The 18,696-nt window shown below is 43.0% G+C and overlaps 1 protein-coding gene and 2 non-coding genes across 21 annotated transcripts in view; all 3 read right to left on the reverse strand.

Annotated features, from left to right (window-relative positions):
- Positions 1-2,388: 2,388 nt before the first annotated feature.
- The window catches only part of Pum1 (pumilio RNA binding family member 1), a 122,310-nt gene continuing 106,002 nt past the window's right edge, over positions 2,389-18,696 (reverse strand). For 11 of the 19 annotated variants that reach the window (XM_071617576.1, XM_071617580.1, XM_071617579.1 and 8 more), the window contains 6 exons: positions 17,526-17,660; positions 14,228-14,365; positions 11,042-11,167; positions 9,785-9,906; positions 7,874-8,066; positions 2,389-4,238 (listed from right to left, as the gene is read on the reverse strand). In XM_071617576.1, the coding sequence (XP_071473677.1) occupies positions 4,107-4,238; positions 7,874-8,066; positions 9,785-9,906; positions 11,042-11,167; positions 14,228-14,365; positions 17,526-17,660 (846 nt within the window). In that variant the 3' untranslated portion in view covers positions 2,389-4,106. The remainder of the gene's footprint in view (positions 4,239-7,873; positions 8,067-9,784; positions 9,907-11,041; positions 11,168-14,227; positions 14,366-17,525; positions 17,661-18,696) is intronic. The other 8 variants (XM_071617581.1, XM_071617578.1, XM_071617575.1 and 5 more) reach the window with 1 other exon arrangement.
- On the reverse strand, positions 6,721-6,804 carry LOC117794780 (small nucleolar RNA SNORD103/SNORD85). Its single transcript, XR_004618646.1, has one exon. It is a non-coding gene; the product is annotated as a small nucleolar RNA SNORD103/SNORD85 (small nucleolar RNA).
- Positions 16,589-16,672, reverse strand: LOC139707506 (small nucleolar RNA SNORD103/SNORD85). Its single transcript, XR_011709062.1, has one exon. It is a non-coding gene; the product is annotated as a small nucleolar RNA SNORD103/SNORD85 (small nucleolar RNA).

The following is an 18,696-nucleotide window of genomic DNA, read 5'->3' on the forward strand; positions in this document are numbered from 1 at the left end:
TTGGGCCTCTGCCACGTCAGTCACACCTTCCCATTCCCAGCCAGAGGGCTCAGCCCTCTGGGGCAGGAAGGGATGAAGGAGGGGAAAGGCAGATGCCAGAACTCTGGTGACCTCTTCTCCCTGGCGAGATTCCTGACAATGCCTCTGAGCCATCCCAGCCCTGACCCTCGAGCCCAAGGCGTCCTCCATGCTTGCTCTGGGCGGTAGCCCCCTCGTGTGGCTGCAGCTGGTAAGTACAGAAAATCTCAGGTTCTCTCCCCCTGGGGGGTGCCTCACCACCCAAGAGAAGGCAGCCACTGTGGCGGCTGGCAGGAGGTTGCCAACAGACATCCATCAACAGAGTCCTGGACTGGGCGTCAGGAGACCACAGGTGAAACCCTCCCCTTGCCACTGACTCACATGGAGCTTGAGTCTCAAGTCCTCACCTGTACAAAGGGCTGAAAGGTCAACCCTGTCTACTCCCCAAGGCTTTCTCAGGGACCAAAGACACCACAATAGTGAAGGTGCTCAGGGTCAAGGACTGTGACCACACAACCGAGGGAAGAATGGCCACTGGAAGGACTCTGAAAGAGACACAGGGACGCAGGTGGTGGCAGTCCCAGACATGGCCTCCTTGGGGCAGACTCCGGGAAGCTCAGGCTGCAGCGACAGGGGCTCTACCCTGGCGAGCGGAGGGGAAACCACAGGCCCGCAGCTGTCTGAGCCCAGGACTTGCTGGAGAAGTCAAAACGTCGTCTCCCATCCATGCCTCTGAACTGGGGGTAATAACCACATTCTCTGCAGAATTGCTGCAAGAACAGTCAGGAGAACACGTGGAACCCCCCCGGGCACTCAGCAGCTAGTTCCCAATAAATAAATACGGTCTTTCCATAATGACCAAAACCTGTGCACAACCATTGGGCGAGTGAGGTTAGAGAGAAAAACGGAGGCACCCATTTCCTACTGAAGTCTGTCTCCATGGCTTGCAGCTGCTTGTTGAAATTCTAACAAAATGGGTCTGGGTAGCAGATAACATTTATTATTCCAATGTGTTGGGCACTGTTAGAAGTGACCTAATTTAATCCTCACAACCAGCCCTGCACGTAAGTACTACTATTCTCCCACCTTCCAGAGAAACTGGGTCTCAGGCACAGCCAGGGGAAAAGGGCAGTTGGGACCAAACTTCAAATTTAATCCTGGCACTGAAGCTTCCCCAGGCCTCAAAAGGAGGTGGCAGTGAGAACACTTCAACTCTAGATCCCTGCTTGCTACCACTAAAAACAAAACGTTTCACTAAAAGCTGAAAGACCCAAACCAAATCAAAACCTGCTGCAGAACATGCATCAGCAGACACCGCGCCAGCGCCTAGGCCACGCCTGTGATGTCAGGTGCTAATGGGTCATTAGTATGAGGACTTGTTTCACCAAAGCTCTGAGGTTTAGCCTGTCTTTTGAGACTCTTGCTTTCCAAAGGTCACAGATAGCAGGCAAATGAACCCATCTGTGGCATGCATGCTATCTGCAGGCCATGAAGGCCCACAGTGGGATGACTTTGGGACCAACCCAGCCACAGGTGCCAAAGCAGGATCAGGTCCTACACAGGAACCCTGCAATGGCCCCAGCTGCCTCCCTGCCACCACCTTTTATCCCTGGATCCCCTGGACCACTTAAGTTCCCTTGACAACAGCCACTCCCTGCAAAGGCCCCACCAAGCTGGTATGACCTCGCAGCTGGCCTTCCTAGCTGAGTCCATCCAAATCTCCAATGCAGACCAAAGTTTGAGTGGCAGTTTTTACCAAAGCTGTCTCTGGAGCAAGGGTGGGCTCCCTGGGCATGATTGACAGACAGCTTGGTGAGCCTCCTACACTACCAGCAGGAGGAAATTCCTAGGCTGAGGGTAAGAGAAAGAGGCTGGGATGCCAGGTCAGCCTCAGCAGCCCCTACCAACGAGTGGCACAGGGAGCAGAGTCCCAGGCAGATGGCCCATTGGTACTACTAAACCCCAGGGCTCACAAATACCAGAGGCCAGAGAGGAAGAGTGAAGAAAGAAAGAACATCTGGAAAGAATGGATCAGACCACAGGGCACAGATTTTTAAGAGGACAGACTTGGGCCCAAGAAGCAAATGTTATAAGTTACCAAGAGGAGGAAATTGGGCTTCTATGTAGATGATCTTTTTTTTTTTCTTTTTTTTTGGTTTATTATGTAGATGATCTTGATTGTGGAAGCGATGGGCAGATTAAACGCAAACAACTTTGAATCAAATTGGGCTCAAGGGCCATCAGCTTGACACTCAGGCCCTACTCCAATTTTCCGCCACAAATAAGCAGAAAGGAGGAAAAGGCTGTCCTGGGGCATTCTATGGGAGTGGTTCAGGCAGGCAGGGAGGGGGTTAAAATTAAGCACAAACCCAGATTCCAAAGTTCTGTATTTTTCAAAATAAAGATCACACATTGTTTAGAGACAATCTACACAAGAGTTACAAAAAATAGTTGCCCAGGCATAAGCATACACAGGTTTGTTAATTATACACATATGGTTACAAGTGTGCTTGCAAAAAAGTTCATTGGAAATATACACAAGGCTCTGGAAATGTACACCGTGTAGTGTTACAATTCTATATTCAAACAAGGAAAATTGACAGTATGTTACATTCACTTACAAGTAGACAAAATGCAAAATACAGTTCATCTTCTGTACAAAAAGGAAGGGCAATTCACACTTTACAAGGTGAAGGGGCTGAGTGTGGGGAAAGCTGGGACAGGGCTGAACTTCTGCACGTCCTTTTGACTTTCACAAAGTAAGCAAAACATTACTTTTTAGGGTAAAAAAAAAAAATACTAGTGTGAACTGAATCATTTTGAATAACATTTAGAAAGGATCTCGCTACTGTCTGACTAGCTGACAAATAAAACCAAGCTATTTTTTTTCTTTTTAAACATTAACTAGGCTGTATAAAGAACATTTATTCCTTCAAAAGAAAAAAAATTTACTTCTGGTTGAAATTACAATTTACAATATACAACACTATATGCTACGACCATAAAAGGTGAGAATATACACTGAATGCACAGGGCTGGCTAATTCTCTTTTCTTACCAAAAAACGTGTTTATGTTGATTCAAACTTCTCCACATTTACATTACAGGTATACAAATGTACAATTGTACAATCAAAAGTATGTTCGACTACTAGGGTACATTATAGATACAGATTAGACATCAAAACAAGAAAATACTACAAATTTGTATATATGCAAAGTCTACACCAAGTATACACTATATATTTATAGAAGCAAGACCAAAAGCAGAGTTGGATTTTTTTTCTCATGCTAAATAATCAGATTTTGCCTTTCAATGTTAACAGAAAAAAATCCAGTAGGCAGTAAACAGTCGCCCCGCCGGCCAAAGGCCGCTCTGGTGTTCACACCTCCTCCCTGCAGCTCAGACTACACCTTCTTCTCAGCAAAAGTCTCCAAAAAAGAGCAATTTTTAGAAGTCTCATAAACTTAATGTCAAAAACTGAGTTTCAGCAACTCTGAAAGATTTGTTCATTTTATATATATATACATATGTATATGTATATTTTTATAAACAGTGTTAAATGCCAGTTTGGGTTCATTTAACTAAAATTCAAACTTCCCAGGTTTTTTTTTTGTTTTGTTTTGTTTTTATTTTTTACTAAAATGAGGAGGTGGGGAAGAGCTATTTGCAAAACTTGCCAGCGAGGCAAATGAGTTAAAAACCTTTTTTTTTCTTTTTTTTTTTTTGAACTTTTTTTTGTTAAACCAACCACCCTGAAAGTTTCCACACGTGAAATATAGATACAACATTGAACAAAATATGTGGCCTCCCATGTACATTGGTTACTTATGTACAAGTATCCTATACACCAGTAAAACAGCAGGGCAATTAGTCAATTAAAAAAAATAATTAGTACATGTTATGTGTAATAAAATTAAATTTACAAAGGCTTTTCCACTTGTGGATTTGATTCCTTTTTGGAGGAGGGAGCAATCCCGGAGCAACCGATTGCCTATTTCAGATTCCATACTAGGACATTTCTGGTTGCTGGTTGGATCTGCCAGGGGGCCAGTGAGGTCAGCGGGAATGGGGAGAGGGGTGCACTGCTCAGATGATACCATTAGGGGGGCCACAGATGGGCCCCAAGTCCACACCATTCTTCATATAGTATTTCTCCAGCTTGGCCAGGATGTGCTTGCCATAGGTGTACTTGCGAAGAGTTGCAATATGGGGCCGGATCTGGGGAGGAAGGACAGCATGTGTTATAATAGGCAGGCCTGAGAAGAGACTGGCTGGCTCCAGAGAGCTCCCATCCATCACCACAATCCGCACACATGTGCATTTCTGACAGCAACACCCACTGGCCCAGCCAAATCTCCTGAGATCTTGAGAGTAACCCATCCAACCAGTAGGGCACTGGTACAAGGTAGGAGTGCTAGGGAAGTTGGCAGCCATGGGCCACTCAGCACTTCCCCACAAACACACAGGTAAGACCCCTTGGCCCCAGGCTCAGCACCCAGGTCACTTGAACAGTGGGGGTTTTCAGATGTGGGCACCATTAATCCTGAACTCACCACATGACCGTGTCTCTCTAAGATCACAGGAAGTTAATACTGATAAAAATTTAAATGGTAAAGATTATAAGTGAGGATGGCTACCCCATTTTAGTGGTGGGTAGAAAAAAATGGAAGGTACAGGGTGCATCCATGTGTTGGATGGATCAACATCAAGATCAAATGACTGGGGGGCTGGGGATGTGGCTCAAGTGGTAGCGCGCTCGCCTGGCATGCGTGCGGCCCGGGTTCGATCCTCAGCACCAACCACATACAAACAAAGATGTTGTGTCCGCCGAAAAACTAAAAAATAAATATTAAAATTCTCTCTCTCTCTTAAAAAAAAAAAAGAAAAAAAAAAAAGATCAAATGACTGGTAAGGGCACAGGTATTTGAGCCCAAACTGCCAGGATCCCCCCAAAAGTCCATTTGTTCCCCATTGTGCTCTCCCCAGCACCCTGAGGCACTGGGCTCACCCTCGCCCTCTATGACCCAGGTGCCTGCTCAACTCCAGAAGCTTTCTCCTGCTCTTTTCCCTGAGCTCATCCAGCTCCCCAAGTCCTGAGCATCTCTGATAAGCAGAGGACTACTTCTCCATTAGGGGGGCCACAGATGGGCCCCGTTATTCTACACACTTCAGCAGTGTTCACTACCTTTTGCTCAACCCTCAATCTTTCCACACAAACATAAAGAACCATGGTTTATCAACCCATTTCCGTATCCAAACTCGCCCTAATGTACATAAACACAGGCCCAAAGTGCCAGAGATGATGGGTGTTTTAGAATGAGAGCTCTGAGGGTGATGACCCGGCCTGTTCATTTGTGTTCTCAAATGAACCAAGGGTCAAGTAGATCTAGAAACCACCGATGAAACTCACATAGGACCCCAGACACAGATCACATAGTTCACTCCCACCTAAGTGCTAGGTGGAAAGCAACTGGTTCCAACCGTGAGGTATGTGGAAGCAAAAACATGCCTACCTCCCTAAACTTGTCTTAAAAAAGAATGCAAGGGCTGGGGTTCAGTGGTAGACCACTTGGCTAGCATGAATGAGGCACTGGGTCTGATCCTCAGCACCACATAAAAATAAAGGTGTTGTGTCCATATTTACAGGGAGGGGGAGATGAGGAGGAAGAGGAGGGGGAGGAGGAAGAGAAAAGGCAGAAGAATGGAATAATGCTACATTTTGTCACTAGAACTTAAGGTTGAGGATCCCATGATTTGGGTAGCTCTACTCCTGAAAACTAGGTGAGATTCAACTCATTTACCTTTATGCCTGGCTGGTGAGTCATGTCTCTTATTAAAAATCTTTAACTCTGCCTTCCAGTAAATAACAACAAGAAGGCACATACATGTGTGCAATCCTGGAGTGCACCGGTCTCTTATTTGGCTTAATAAGAGGTCAAAGATAACCAACCCACTCTCCTCCCAGTGTTCCCCTTTGCTGACAGGGCACCACCTAGTGATAAAAGAGGGAAAGAAGACCCAAGGACCTTCCTTCCTTGACTCCCCCAACCAATCATCTGCAAGACCCTGCTGATTCCAACTCCCCAATTCCATCTGCTTCTCTTCCATCCCAAAATTGTCACCAGTTACTGGCTTAACTATTTTAACAATCTCCTGTCTAATCTTACCACTCCTCCAAGTTACAACGCCTGCTCAGCAGCCAGGACACTTATCTGAAACGTACACACATTGCTATCACCACAGTCCTGCTGGACTTTCTAGAATTCTTAAAGTACAGTCATCTCTGTTGCCCCAAGACTTTACCCACCATGTTCCCTTTTCCTGGAAAGGTTTTTCAAATGTTACACATATAGGGGGCCTCGTCTGTACCCATAAATTACAAGAGGCATACTGACATATTTTTATATGCTCCACCCACAATCCTTATTTCCCTGACACTACAACACTAATCTGCACATAATTTGGTGTAGCCATACAATGCTTGTGCAGAGGATGGCCTGCCACAGAGCACACACTTAGTATTTGCTAGAGGAATGAATGGATGGGCTTAAAATCCTTGACATTTCCAACACTCCTATGCCTCCACACATCTCTCTGTGAAACTCGCCTGTCTGAAGAACCCTGGACGCCCCCAGACTTCAACTGTCATTGCCAGCACCAGTGCGGTGGGTGGGTTTGCACAGGAGGTGGAGGGTGTCTGTCTGGCTCAGAATTGAGTCCGTAACAAAGATTCTCATTACCGAACTCTGTTCTCAGTGAGGGCAAGTGGGTCATCATTGCCAGACAGCAGCAACCCCTGCATTGAGAAGGGCTAAGGGTTCAGATCAGAGCACCCTGAGGCTCTGGGCACTGCTTGGCACAAACACAGTTGAGCATGCCCTTCCTGCCCGCGGGCTCAGTTTGCCTCCTGGGCGCTGTGATCTGGGTGGTGCTGGGTGGATCTGCTCTATTCCTGAAGCTGTAGACCTCCTCTTCAGGGGACTTCTCTGTTGGTTCCCCACTTTTCAAAGTTTTGTCTCCACTCCCCTAACTCCTCTCAGTCTTGTCTTCCAGCCTTCCCTGGGGGACACAGTGAAGGGAGAAGGGACCCTCTCACACGTGTTCCTCTGCTTTCCATTGCTCTTCCCCACCAGACCCCACAGCCTGAGGGCAGAGAGGTCTTAGCTGTCTCTGAGCCACCCAGATCAATGTGCCAGGCGTGCAGTGTACTGGGCAGGCAGCTGTTCAGTGAGTGCTGGTGGAATGGGTGAACGGGGAGGGAGGAGACCAGAAAATAAGGCAGGCAGGTTGACTTGTCTAAATTAATAATAAACTGATCTCTTAGGGGTTATGAAGAAAAATATCTCATTAAAAAAAATGAGCTTATGGGGCTGGGATTGAGGCTCAGCGGTAGAGCGCTTGCCTAGCATGTGCAAGGCCCTAGGTTCGGATCCTCAGCACCACATAAAAATAAAATAAAGATTAAAAAAGAGAGAGAGAGCTTACGATGTTTACACAGTGAGTTATTAACAGGAGAGGCAAACAAGTGGACAATGGCAACTTCGCAGTAAAAAAAAGGGGGAGGGGGAGCAATGTACTCCTGTAATCACAGAAACTCAGGAGGCTGAGGCAAGAGGATTGCAAGTTTGAGGCCAGCCTGGGCAGTTCAGCAAGACCCTGTCTCAAAACTAAAACACAAAAAGGGCAGGGATGTAGCTTGGTGGTAGAGAGCCCCGGGCATCAGCCCATAGTACCAGGGGCAGATAGAGAGAGACAAAAAAGAAATGCAGCACAGGGCACCATCTAGTGGCAGACTCCCCAGAAACACACAAATGTCTTGCACACTTTCTCTCTTGAGTTTCTGGCCAGCCTACCTTATGCATGACAATCTTCCGCTGGCCCGGCTCTGCCACATCAATCATTTTCTGGACCACATAGTTGGCATACTGGTCCTTCATCATGGTATATAAGGCACTGTGGGGACCATCGTTCATGGTGCAGACCTCATCGATGAGCACAGCACGCTCTGTACGTGAGGCGTGGGTGACGCACTTCTCCACAACATTGCTGTAATGAGACGAATCCATTGTCAGCTGTCAGAAGAGGATCCCCTCTTAGGTTGTGCTTCTAGCCTCTCCCCTCCCTCAGGATTAGCAGCAAGAGAGATCTCGCATTCGTGGAGAATTAATGTATCCACTGTCTGGCTCTGTAAGAGTCTATGTCTGCCACCTGATGTGTCCAACAGTGAATCATGTCTGAGACTAGGTCTTTCAGGGATGGGGACCTAAACTTCCATGAGGTGAGGGTAACAAGCCTGGATGAATAAAAAAACAAGTTTATGGGACTGGTTTTGTTAACGTCCCAATTGGCTGATTATTATTTCAACATTTATCAATATCACTTGATGTCTATCATCTGCTATTGGCACAGAGCATGATACTTGGCAGAAACTGTAGTCTTGCTGAAGGAACCCACAAGGCAGGGCCATGGCTCTTTTGGTCAACTACCACATGCTGTCTCTCAAGAGTATAAGAAGACCCAAAGTTTGTCAATACATCTAAACATTTCACAAATATGTCATATTGAGAAAAGAAAGGAGGGATGCAGTTCCATTAGCAGTATTCCCGTAACCCACAGGGCTACAGATGCTGACTGAATTACATGCTGCCGCACTGATGGCCGTTTACCATCCCACAGTGACTGTGCACTGAGGCTTGGTGCTGTGACGACACCGTGCAGTGTCATGAGCAATGTCCATGCCGTGTGCTTGCACTGCTGGAGTCGAACCCAAAGCCTGGCAGGGAGAATTGGAGGTTTATGTGTGCACATGGTGGTGGGATGCGCTGAAGGCTTCACAAAGTGTTCACAAAGCAGGAAAGAGCTGCTCCAGGTCACAAAACCCTCAAGCAGAAACCAGCATAAAACTAGTATTCTGTGAGATGGCCACTTCACTGTAGGTTGGAAATTGCCAATGACTCACAGGTGGCTACTTTCTAGGGCAGCCTAACTAACAGGTGAGGTCTCACTGAATCTCCTGCCTTATGTACCAGAGCACACACACGTAGGTGCTGCATTTCTTTTCTCTAGTTTCCACGCTGCAATGTTGTAAGATTTGACAAATTAAAAGGGAACATTAATAAACATCAAGGTTTTTGTATGAGTCCTATTACCTGCCTTGCAATTCACCCTAAAAAAAAGGAAAAGAAAATATTCTAAAAATAGAAAGAACTATGTTATGTGGGAAACAGGAAATACAGAATCAACTCAGAAGACTGACCACAAGGAAGAGCCATCAATTTTTCTCGAATCTCTGCTACTTACAAGTTAACAAAAACACCTTTGCCAACCTGGGAAAAACAATCTCACTGCATTCTTAAGCCCGCACACTTTGAAGCTGGAGAAGAGATTCTGAGAACACTAAGGCCTGCGCAGACATGGCCAACTGCCTCTCTCAGCCAGAAAGAAGCCTGCCTCACGAACATTTCACAATTCCAAAACATTAAGTTACTAAAATGCCCAGTGAAGTAAAGTGTAATACTTTAGAAACACAGTCCCCAGATTTCACTGTGGCTAGTTTCTCAGGGAGTTATATAAGGGACCTCTTATGGTCCATGCTTTGTAGAACTATTTGAGTTTTTAACCTGTATATACAAATAAATAAATAAACAAACAAATAAATAAATAAATATCAAAAAGGAGAGAATGACCACTTATTCTTTATCTTAGCTGAAATACTACTTAACCCTCTCTTCTAGAAAACAAGCTTTATAACTGAAAGCACATACCTTGCAAATTTGTGCTGACTTAACACAAGTACATTGCCTCGAATTTCTGCTACAATTTTGCTTTTATCCTCAGGACGACCATGTTCTAATACATGCTGGATTACATAATTTCCATACTGATCCTATTTGAGAAGCAACAATAGAAAGAAAATTTAAGTTAAAAACCAGTTCTGTGGGTTCCCTAATTTCTTGGGATTGAATAAGGGGTGCTACACCACTGAGCCACATCCCCAGCCGTTTTAAATATTTTATTTAGAGACTTGTTATTGTGAGGCTGGCTTTGAACTCATGATCCTTCTGCCTCAGCCTCCGAGCAGCTGGGATTACAGGCATGAGCCACCACTCCGGGCAGGTTCCCTAAGTCTTTAGCACCTATCTTTCTTGTAGTGCCAGGAAGGCTCTAATGAACATAAGAATTTTTTAAATGGACAGGTAATTTTTCCCTGTCATTACAAAATAGGAACACATTATTAGACAATGGAATATTTCTCTCCACATGTTTATGCCCAGAAGCTCTGGTTAGGTTCTTCATAAATTACTGGATATAGAAAAGTAGGCCTATATCATTTTAGAAGAGGAAGGGAGGGAGTAAAGAGTCATTATTCTTAAACAGAAATGTACAAATTCCTTTACTTTCTAGGCTGGAGGAAAAACTGGAAAGATTCATGTCCAACAAAATAGGCAGGTCTAATTACTTAATAACTGGAAGAAGCAGAAATAGAAAGTAGAAAGCCAAAAAAGAAGAAATCACCTAATCCACTTAGTTCATTGGATAATAATGAGATTGAGACTCTGAGGGATTAAATAGTCTGTCTGAGATAAACAGTCCACCCTAGCTCTCAAAGCTATACCTTCTAGCTATAGGCTTGGCCAGTGCTCATTGCCCAGGTTCAAGACACTAACCACGCTGCTATGAAAACATGCCCAAAAGATTCAAAGAGCATGAATTAAAATACATTAAGCCGGGCACAGTGGCGCACACCCTGAAATCCCAATGGCTATAGAGGCCGAAGGAGAAGGATCACAAGTTCAAAGGCAACCTTAGCAATTTAGCAAGGCCTGACTCAAAATAAAATATAAAGAAAGCTGGGGATGTGACTCAGTGGGTAAGCACCCTGGGTTCAATCACCAGTCCAAAAACAAAAGGACACATCAACCTTTTCTGGAACAGATACTTATGCTAACAACACACACAAGAATGGGGCCTACAGAAGCCCACCAGCGCTTGCTCATTTTATCTACTGGCAACTCCAGTACCTGTACAAGTTGCTCTGTGTGCTGGTGAAGTTCCTCTAGGATAGGGAGGGTCTGGTCAGGGAGACAATGCTCCAGGATTCTCTGAATCACTCGGCAGCCATAAGGGTGCGTGGACAAAGCAAACACCTAGATAAAAAGATACAAAGAAGAAATTCAAAATGGCGCTTGTCACTTTCAATGCTTCAGTAACATTTATATCATTGATATTTAGATTTAACTAAATGGCCTTTAAATTCTCTCTACAAATAACATTAGCAGCATGTGTCTGTTATATGTAAATAAACCCATTTTTTAATTATTTTATGATTTCATATATATGCATATTCAGAGCTGAAAAGAACTTTTCCAAGGAACCTGGAAGGAACACAGAATTAGTCAAGGTCAGGAAAAACAGCTGAGAATCAGGAATGTCAATCAACAACCAATCCAAAAGACAGGATTAAAAACAGAAAAAGGAAGGCTGAGGGCTGCAGCTCAATGAGAGAATAATTGTCTAGTGTGCGCACAGTACTGGGTTCAATTCACAGCATCACCAAAATAATAATAAAATAATTATTATTATTATTATTAAAAGAAAGATGAAGAAAAAGGAAAGGGGGGAACCAACCAACCACCACCACCACCCCCCCCCAAAAAAAAAAAAAAAAAAAAAAAACAGAAAAAGGGCTAGGATCCAGTCCTGAATGCTTTCACATAAACACACCAACTACATACAATCATCTGAGTTTAACTGGTGTGTTTTGCTGGGTTTGAAGAATTAGGAAAGCACAGGTGCTATAGATCCAGAACACCCAATCTTGTTTTGTTTTGTTTTTGGTAGTGCAGTGGATTGAACCCAGGGCCTTGTGCCTGTTAGGCAAGCACTCTACCAACTGAGCTATATCCCCAGGCCTCCTAGAACACCCAATCTTGATTCGGCCCTTCTTAGCTAAATGACATGCAGCCCACATCAGTAATCAGGAAGAATAATGAGAGTAGTAAAAGCAGTAACAACTATCGCTTACTGAATACTTACTTACAAAGAGTCAGTTGCTGCACTAAATACTTTATGTATATTATATATGCAGCTTTATTATGCTAACAACTATTACTTAAACAATATACTGTTTAGTTCTGCTTGACATTCGTTTTTGTTGTTTTGGTTTGGGGTTTTTGGCACTTGAGATTGAATCCAGGGGTATTTTACCACTGAGCTACATTATTTTAAAAAATTATTTTAATTTTGAGAGAAGGTCTTGCTAAGTAGCTGAGGCTGACCTTGAACTTGGCATCCTCAAGCTTCACCCTCCTGAGCTGCTGGGATTAGAGGGGTGTACCACTGTACCTGAATTGAGTTCATCTTTCTAAAATGCCACATACTTATAGTCTGGATCAACATTTCAAAATAATGTTTCCAATATTCACTTCCAAGACTGGATATTTCTGCAGTGTATTTTGTGTAGGTGACTATGAGATTTTAAAGTCAAAATGCCTAGCTTATAGACATCTGCATTGTTTAGCCTTTTCCTACTAGGGGAATACTACTGTTTTAAAAAGGTAGTGGGGGAATACCATGTACAGAGAGGAACCTAGGCCAGGAGTACCAGATTATAAGAAATACAAACGTTAGAATTTGAATACTATATTGTGTCCTAAAATGGTGCAAATATAAATTTTTACCAGAACTATGTTGGACCCCACATTCCTACCAGCACAAAGGAAATGACAGGTGGGAAAAATCATTTAGGTATTTTCCTCATTACTGATGGAATTGACCACTACTTTTCTTTTTCCGTGTTTTGTTTTGTTTGGTACCAAGGATTGAACTCAGGGGCATTCAACCACTGAGCCACTTATGTATACTGGCAATTTGTGTTTCTTATGTGAAATATGTTCAGGGACCAATTTTTCGTTACGTTGTATTATTTTCTAGTTACCAATTCTTTGACAGATTGTTATCCTGAAAACATCCTCTTCCTGAGCTGGGATGCTGCTTAATGGTAGAGTGCTTGCCTGGCATGGGCCAGGCCTTCCCCGAGTTCAAGAAAAGGAAAAGGAGGGAAACAAAAAGGAAAAAGACTCTCACTTGGTAGCTTAATTCCTTTACATTTTATTCTGTAGTTTGATAAATATAATACCTTAATTTTAAAGTTAAAAAAATCTACCCCCCTCTTTTTTCATTAACTTAATAACTCCCAATAACCCCCTGGGTACTGTTTGCAGACTCGCTAACCACCATGGCAGTTCTCGACAGAACTCAACTCATACTTCAATACAGGCTGAACAGTACACCTCATAATCTATACCTAGATTACCACTGGTTATGATAATCAACTTGGTTTTTCCTGTTTTACCCCCTTTCTTAAAGAGACATTTTGAGGGGTGTGTGAAATGTTCTTTTTCTCCCTGTCTCTTTAAGAAAGGGGTAAAACGAGAAAAACCAAGTTGATTATCATAAAATGAGACCTTTTAAATTATCCTTTTCCACCAAATTAGAAAAATGTGAGGAAGTTTTTTGTTTGTTTTGTTGGTAAAAGAAATTAACAATGACAGCCAATTCAGAGAAAAACCAAGAATTTAACATTGCTTACAAGTAATGCCAAGAACAGACTTCTGACATACAGGTAAAAAGGAAAAATTAGAAATTATCTCTGGTTATGTGGCCAGTTCAAACCAATATGAACTGCATTCCATCCCCTCCAAAAAATCTAGGCAAGTAACAGTTATTTTTCAATTAAAGATATGTTCATGGGCTGGGGACATAGCTCAGTTGGTAGAGTACTTGGCTTGTATGCACAAGGCCCTGGGTTTAATTCCCAGCACACACACAAAAAAAGACATTCATATTGGGCCTGCAAGATTACTTCTGCTAATGACCTACATTTTTTAAAACTGATGAATTTGTTTAAATATCAGAATAATACTTAACAATGTGGGGAAATTCTTCAAACATGAGATTTCATCTTAGCTCCTTCAGCAATGTTTCATTCCAAGGTGAGCAGATATCTACATTAATGATGGAGAGATGGCCCATGACAGTTATGGGAAGGGACCTGGTACCTGACCCGCACTGCACAGCACTGCTTTTCCTGCAGGCTAAGACACACATAGCAAGCTGAGAACATGCCTCAAATCATACCTTGTTCTTTGATGACAATGGAGACACCCATTAATTTATTTCCCTTATTTCTTTCCTAAGTCACTTACCTGCCCCTTAAACGCGTCGATAATAAACTGCAAAGACTGGGGCTGCACACATTCAATGCATTTCTGGACCACGTGATTGCCATTCTGGTCTTTTACACATTTCAGGACGTGGCCATCCAGTTCCCGAACCATCTCGTTCTATTGAAGACAATGGAAGAAAGCACCACCAGAATCACAGCAAGCAAAAACCCAGATGTCCACACTCTTCTTACCAACACCCAAGCACTAAACAGACTCTTAAGACAATGAAGGTGGAACAACTCAACTCTGACAATGTGACAATGTGGCAACAAATGAGGACTCAAGTTCTTCCATGTGTTCACATATTTACCATGCAGTAAAATTCACTATAGCAGTAACCAGTACCACAAAAGGACTTTAACTTAGAAAACCCCTCTTGAAGCTTTAAAAAATGTAGATATCTTCAAATAGAAAGGACTCTATATGAAGTACACTGCATTACTGAATTTCAAACATAATTTATCTACCATAAAATAAAATTTGTTATAGCAGTAACCAGTACCTGGAAAGATCTCAAACTCATTTTTTTTTCCTGACAATCCTAAGTGGTATATTAGTAATAATGACGGTCATTAATCTACAGTTGCCCCTTGGTTAGACAGGCATACTTCTAAGTACTTAACATGCTGCACTAAGTCCAAACAACCCAATGCAATGGGCACTGTGATAGATGAGGAAAAGAAACCATAGACAAAAGACTTGAACAAAATGCAGAACTAGATGGCCAAGATTTAAACTTAGCTCCATTGTGTGTTGGCAAACCAACTATCAATGATATATATCCTGCACAGCTCTTCCACCCATCTAAAGCTATAGACAGAGACAGCACGATGGTGCACATCTGTAGCCCCAGCCTCTTGGAGGCTGAGGCAAGAAGACTGCTTGAGCCCAGAGGTTCAAGGCCAGCTGGGCAACACAATGAAACCTTCCAATGAGAAATAAGAATGAAAAAGGGTGCGGGGCGGGGGTGGGAAGGAGGAGATATCCTATAAATAGAAAGCAACAGAATCAGAATTTTAGTCTAGACTGTGACTCCAGCATCCAAGATCTTTCCATCAGGGCACAGTAACTGTGAAGAGAGCAGGAATGGTAAATTAATGAAGAGTACCCGAATTCAGAAAGTATACACAAAAGCCAGACACTGAGGGTGTATTTGTATTTGTGTGGTGTTGGATGAAGGCTGACGAAAGTGCGGGGGTGACTGGATGGGGTGGGTGTGAGATTGATCGAGACTGACTGATTCTGAGCCCTTCCCAGAAACTTACTGCCTCTGGTCTCAGGAATGGAGGTCAGATGTGTGCACACAGCTGTGCCCTGGACCTGCTGCCTCATTTCCTCACTATCTCCAATCTCTGTAACAATTAGCTCTTCGGTGCTGACGCTATTTCTGTTAGAAGACTACAGCCACTTTAAAATAGTGCTGTTTTGCAATGTCTTCAATTCTTGAAATGTGAAGTATGTCAAAGCTACTAAGATATAACCTAATTAAAGACCTTTAAGACTACAATGGTAGAGTACAAAGGAAAGAAAGTTTACCAATCAAATGCCAGAAGGAGAGTAAATTAGCCAAATGCCAGAATGATGATTATTATAGGAATGATAAATAATGCTTATGTAAAGGAAAGTTATAAACAAAAGGAAAGGGAAATGGCTCCCGTCAGTATTTATTTGTTCCAAGAGGTAAAAATTCAGTTGGCAGTTAATTTCACCTAAAATAATCGACTTGCATCCAGAAATCAGTACATTTTCCACAGCACGCATATGTCAGACTCAGGAAAAGGTACCACAAACAAACACAACCAGAAAGAAATATAAGATAAAGACCACTTCCATAATACAACCATCCAATTAAAAAAGAGAAAAAAAGGTAAAATCTGAAAATGTGGAGATAAAAATCAACAATTTGCCACATTCGTGGTAAAACTTAAACAGGATAAATGAATAATAAAGAGTCATGCTTTTGCGTTCTTTCAGCAAGTAAGCACTATGATCAAGAAAGAAGAAACCTCATATTTAAATAAACAGGAAAATTAAAGAGGATCCAACTACCTATGAAAATTCTGGGAAAACTAAAATTGACCTATACATAAGAAAACTAAAAATAGCCTCACATCTGTTTATAATTACTTATCAACAGCACTCTATCAATAATGCATCTCTACTGCTGAGCACTGACTGAATGTGCTCGAATTTTGCTGCACATTTCCAACACTCCTGTGCCTCCACACATCTCTCTGTGAAACTCTCCTGTCTGAAGGACCCTGGACGCCCCCAGACTTCAACTGTCATTGCCAGCACCAGTGCGGTGGGTGGGTTTGCACAGGAGGTGGAGGGTGTCTGTCTGGCTCAGAATTGAGTCCGTAACAAAGATTCTCATTACCGAACTCTGTTCTCAGTGAGGGCAAGTGGGTCATCATTGCCAGACAGCAGCAACCCCTGCATTGAGAAGGGCTAAGGGTTCAGATCAGAGCACCCTGAGGCTCTGGGCACTGCTTGGCACAAACACAGTTGAGCATGCCCTTCCTGCCCGCGGGCTCAGTTTGCCTCCTGGGCGCTGTGATCTGGGTGGTGCTGGGTGGATCTGCTCTGACTATTCCTGAAGCTGTGGACCTCCTCTTCAGGGGACTTCTCTGTTGGTTCCCCACTTTTCAAAGTTTTGTCTCCACTCCCCTAACTCCTCTCAGTCTTGTCTTCCAGCCTTCCCTGGGGGACACAGTGAAGGGAGAAGGGACCCTCTCACACGTGTTCCTCTGCTTTCCATTGCTCTTCCCCACCAGACCCCACAGCCTGAGGGCAGAGAGGTCGTAGCTGTCTCTGAGCCACCCAGATCAATGTGCCAGGTGTGCAGTGTACTGGGCAGGCAGCTGTTCAGTGAGTGCTGGTGGAATGGGTGAACAGGGAGGAGGGAGAAGAGGAAGGGGAAGGTGAATTGGGTTAAAGTTTGGTCTGCCATAATGCTCAGTTTATTTTAAGAAAATGAAAACTTACTATTATTTTACCTGCTTCAATTATTATCAAACAAAAACCCAACTGTAAAATTGTATCTACTAAAGGCTAAGTTCTGATCAGAGAAAAGTGTTGAGAATTACTGATTTTTACAAGAAGACACTTGATCCACTATAAATTTCAAAATGAATTTGCACAATTCATGCTTGCCATGCACTGAAAGGCAGCCATAAGCACTGAAGTAACTAAAGACTGATGTTTTCATAGGGTTCACTGAACATACCACAGAGAAACATCAAACACCAAGAGAAAAGTTAAAGGGGAAACTTACAATTACCTGCTGGTCTGAGGGAATAAATTCAAGAGCTTTCTGGATAACTCGGCAGCCGTACATCTGTAGCGCTAACGACAAGACGTGGCCCCGAATCCGTTCTGCCAAAGCCAGCTTCTGTTCATGGCTGCCAAACTAGACATAATATGTGGGTGAACACCATTACTTAGGTAGAAGAGAAGTAGAGAAAGCAAAGCACTCATTATTTTGTATCAACCACTGACATGATCTCTTTTCACCCTGTTATGTATAATTAACTGAACCTTTTATTTAAAATAAGAGCCTTTATTTCTTAAAGCCTGTAATTCTCAGTCTCTGATCATACGAACCCTTTTTTAAAAAATATTTTTCTAGTTGTTGATGACCTTTATTTTATTTATTTATATGTGGTGCTAAGAATTGAACCCAGTGCCTCACACATGCCAGGCAAGTACACTTGCCCCAGCCCCAGGAACCCTTCTTAATGCTGGGAGGTGGGGGGGCGGGGGGAGACCTCAAATATCTAATAGTGGTTTCTGCTAAGTAAACATTTAACTCCTTGGGCTACCATTAATTTATTAATACTATTAAATTAATCTGTACTCCACTAATTACCAGAACACATACATTTATTCTCAAATGAATAATGTGTGGGAGACACTGTTTTGTAGGGCTTTAGACAATGTCTGGGAAAAATGCAAGGACTTCTTGCAGTGACTCCACAGGACTCTGAGGCCAGGTATCTGAGGCCCACTGATTGAAAAGTTTCTTCATCTAAGTGAAGTGCCAAAGCACACACACACACAGTTTAGAATTATTGTCTTTCCAAGAACTGATACTATTTACAGGAGACAACAGACTTAGGAGGGGAGAAGATAGGCCAATCAAGAAGCAAGGCTAGAGTTAGGTTCATGGCTCAGTGGTAGAGTACTTGCCTAGCACGTGCGAGGCACTGGGTTTGGTTCTCAGCACCGCATATAAATAAGTGAATAAAATAAAGGTCCACAAAAAAACTAATAAAAATATTTTTTTTTAAAAAAAGAAGCAATGCTATATGATCCTAAAATGGCACTAAGAAGGATTTCCTGCCCTTAGCTTTTTAATCTCTACTTGAATAGCATTAGCATCAGACAAGAGAAGAATTTATGAATTATCATAAACCCTCCTTTTCTGTACAAATATACTAAGCTCC

The sequence above is a fragment of the Marmota flaviventris genome, chromosome 10 (assembly GCF_047511675.1).
Source record: "Marmota flaviventris isolate mMarFla1 chromosome 10, mMarFla1.hap1, whole genome shotgun sequence".
In the NCBI taxonomy this organism is placed as follows: Eukaryota; Metazoa; Chordata; class Mammalia; order Rodentia; family Sciuridae; genus Marmota; species Marmota flaviventris.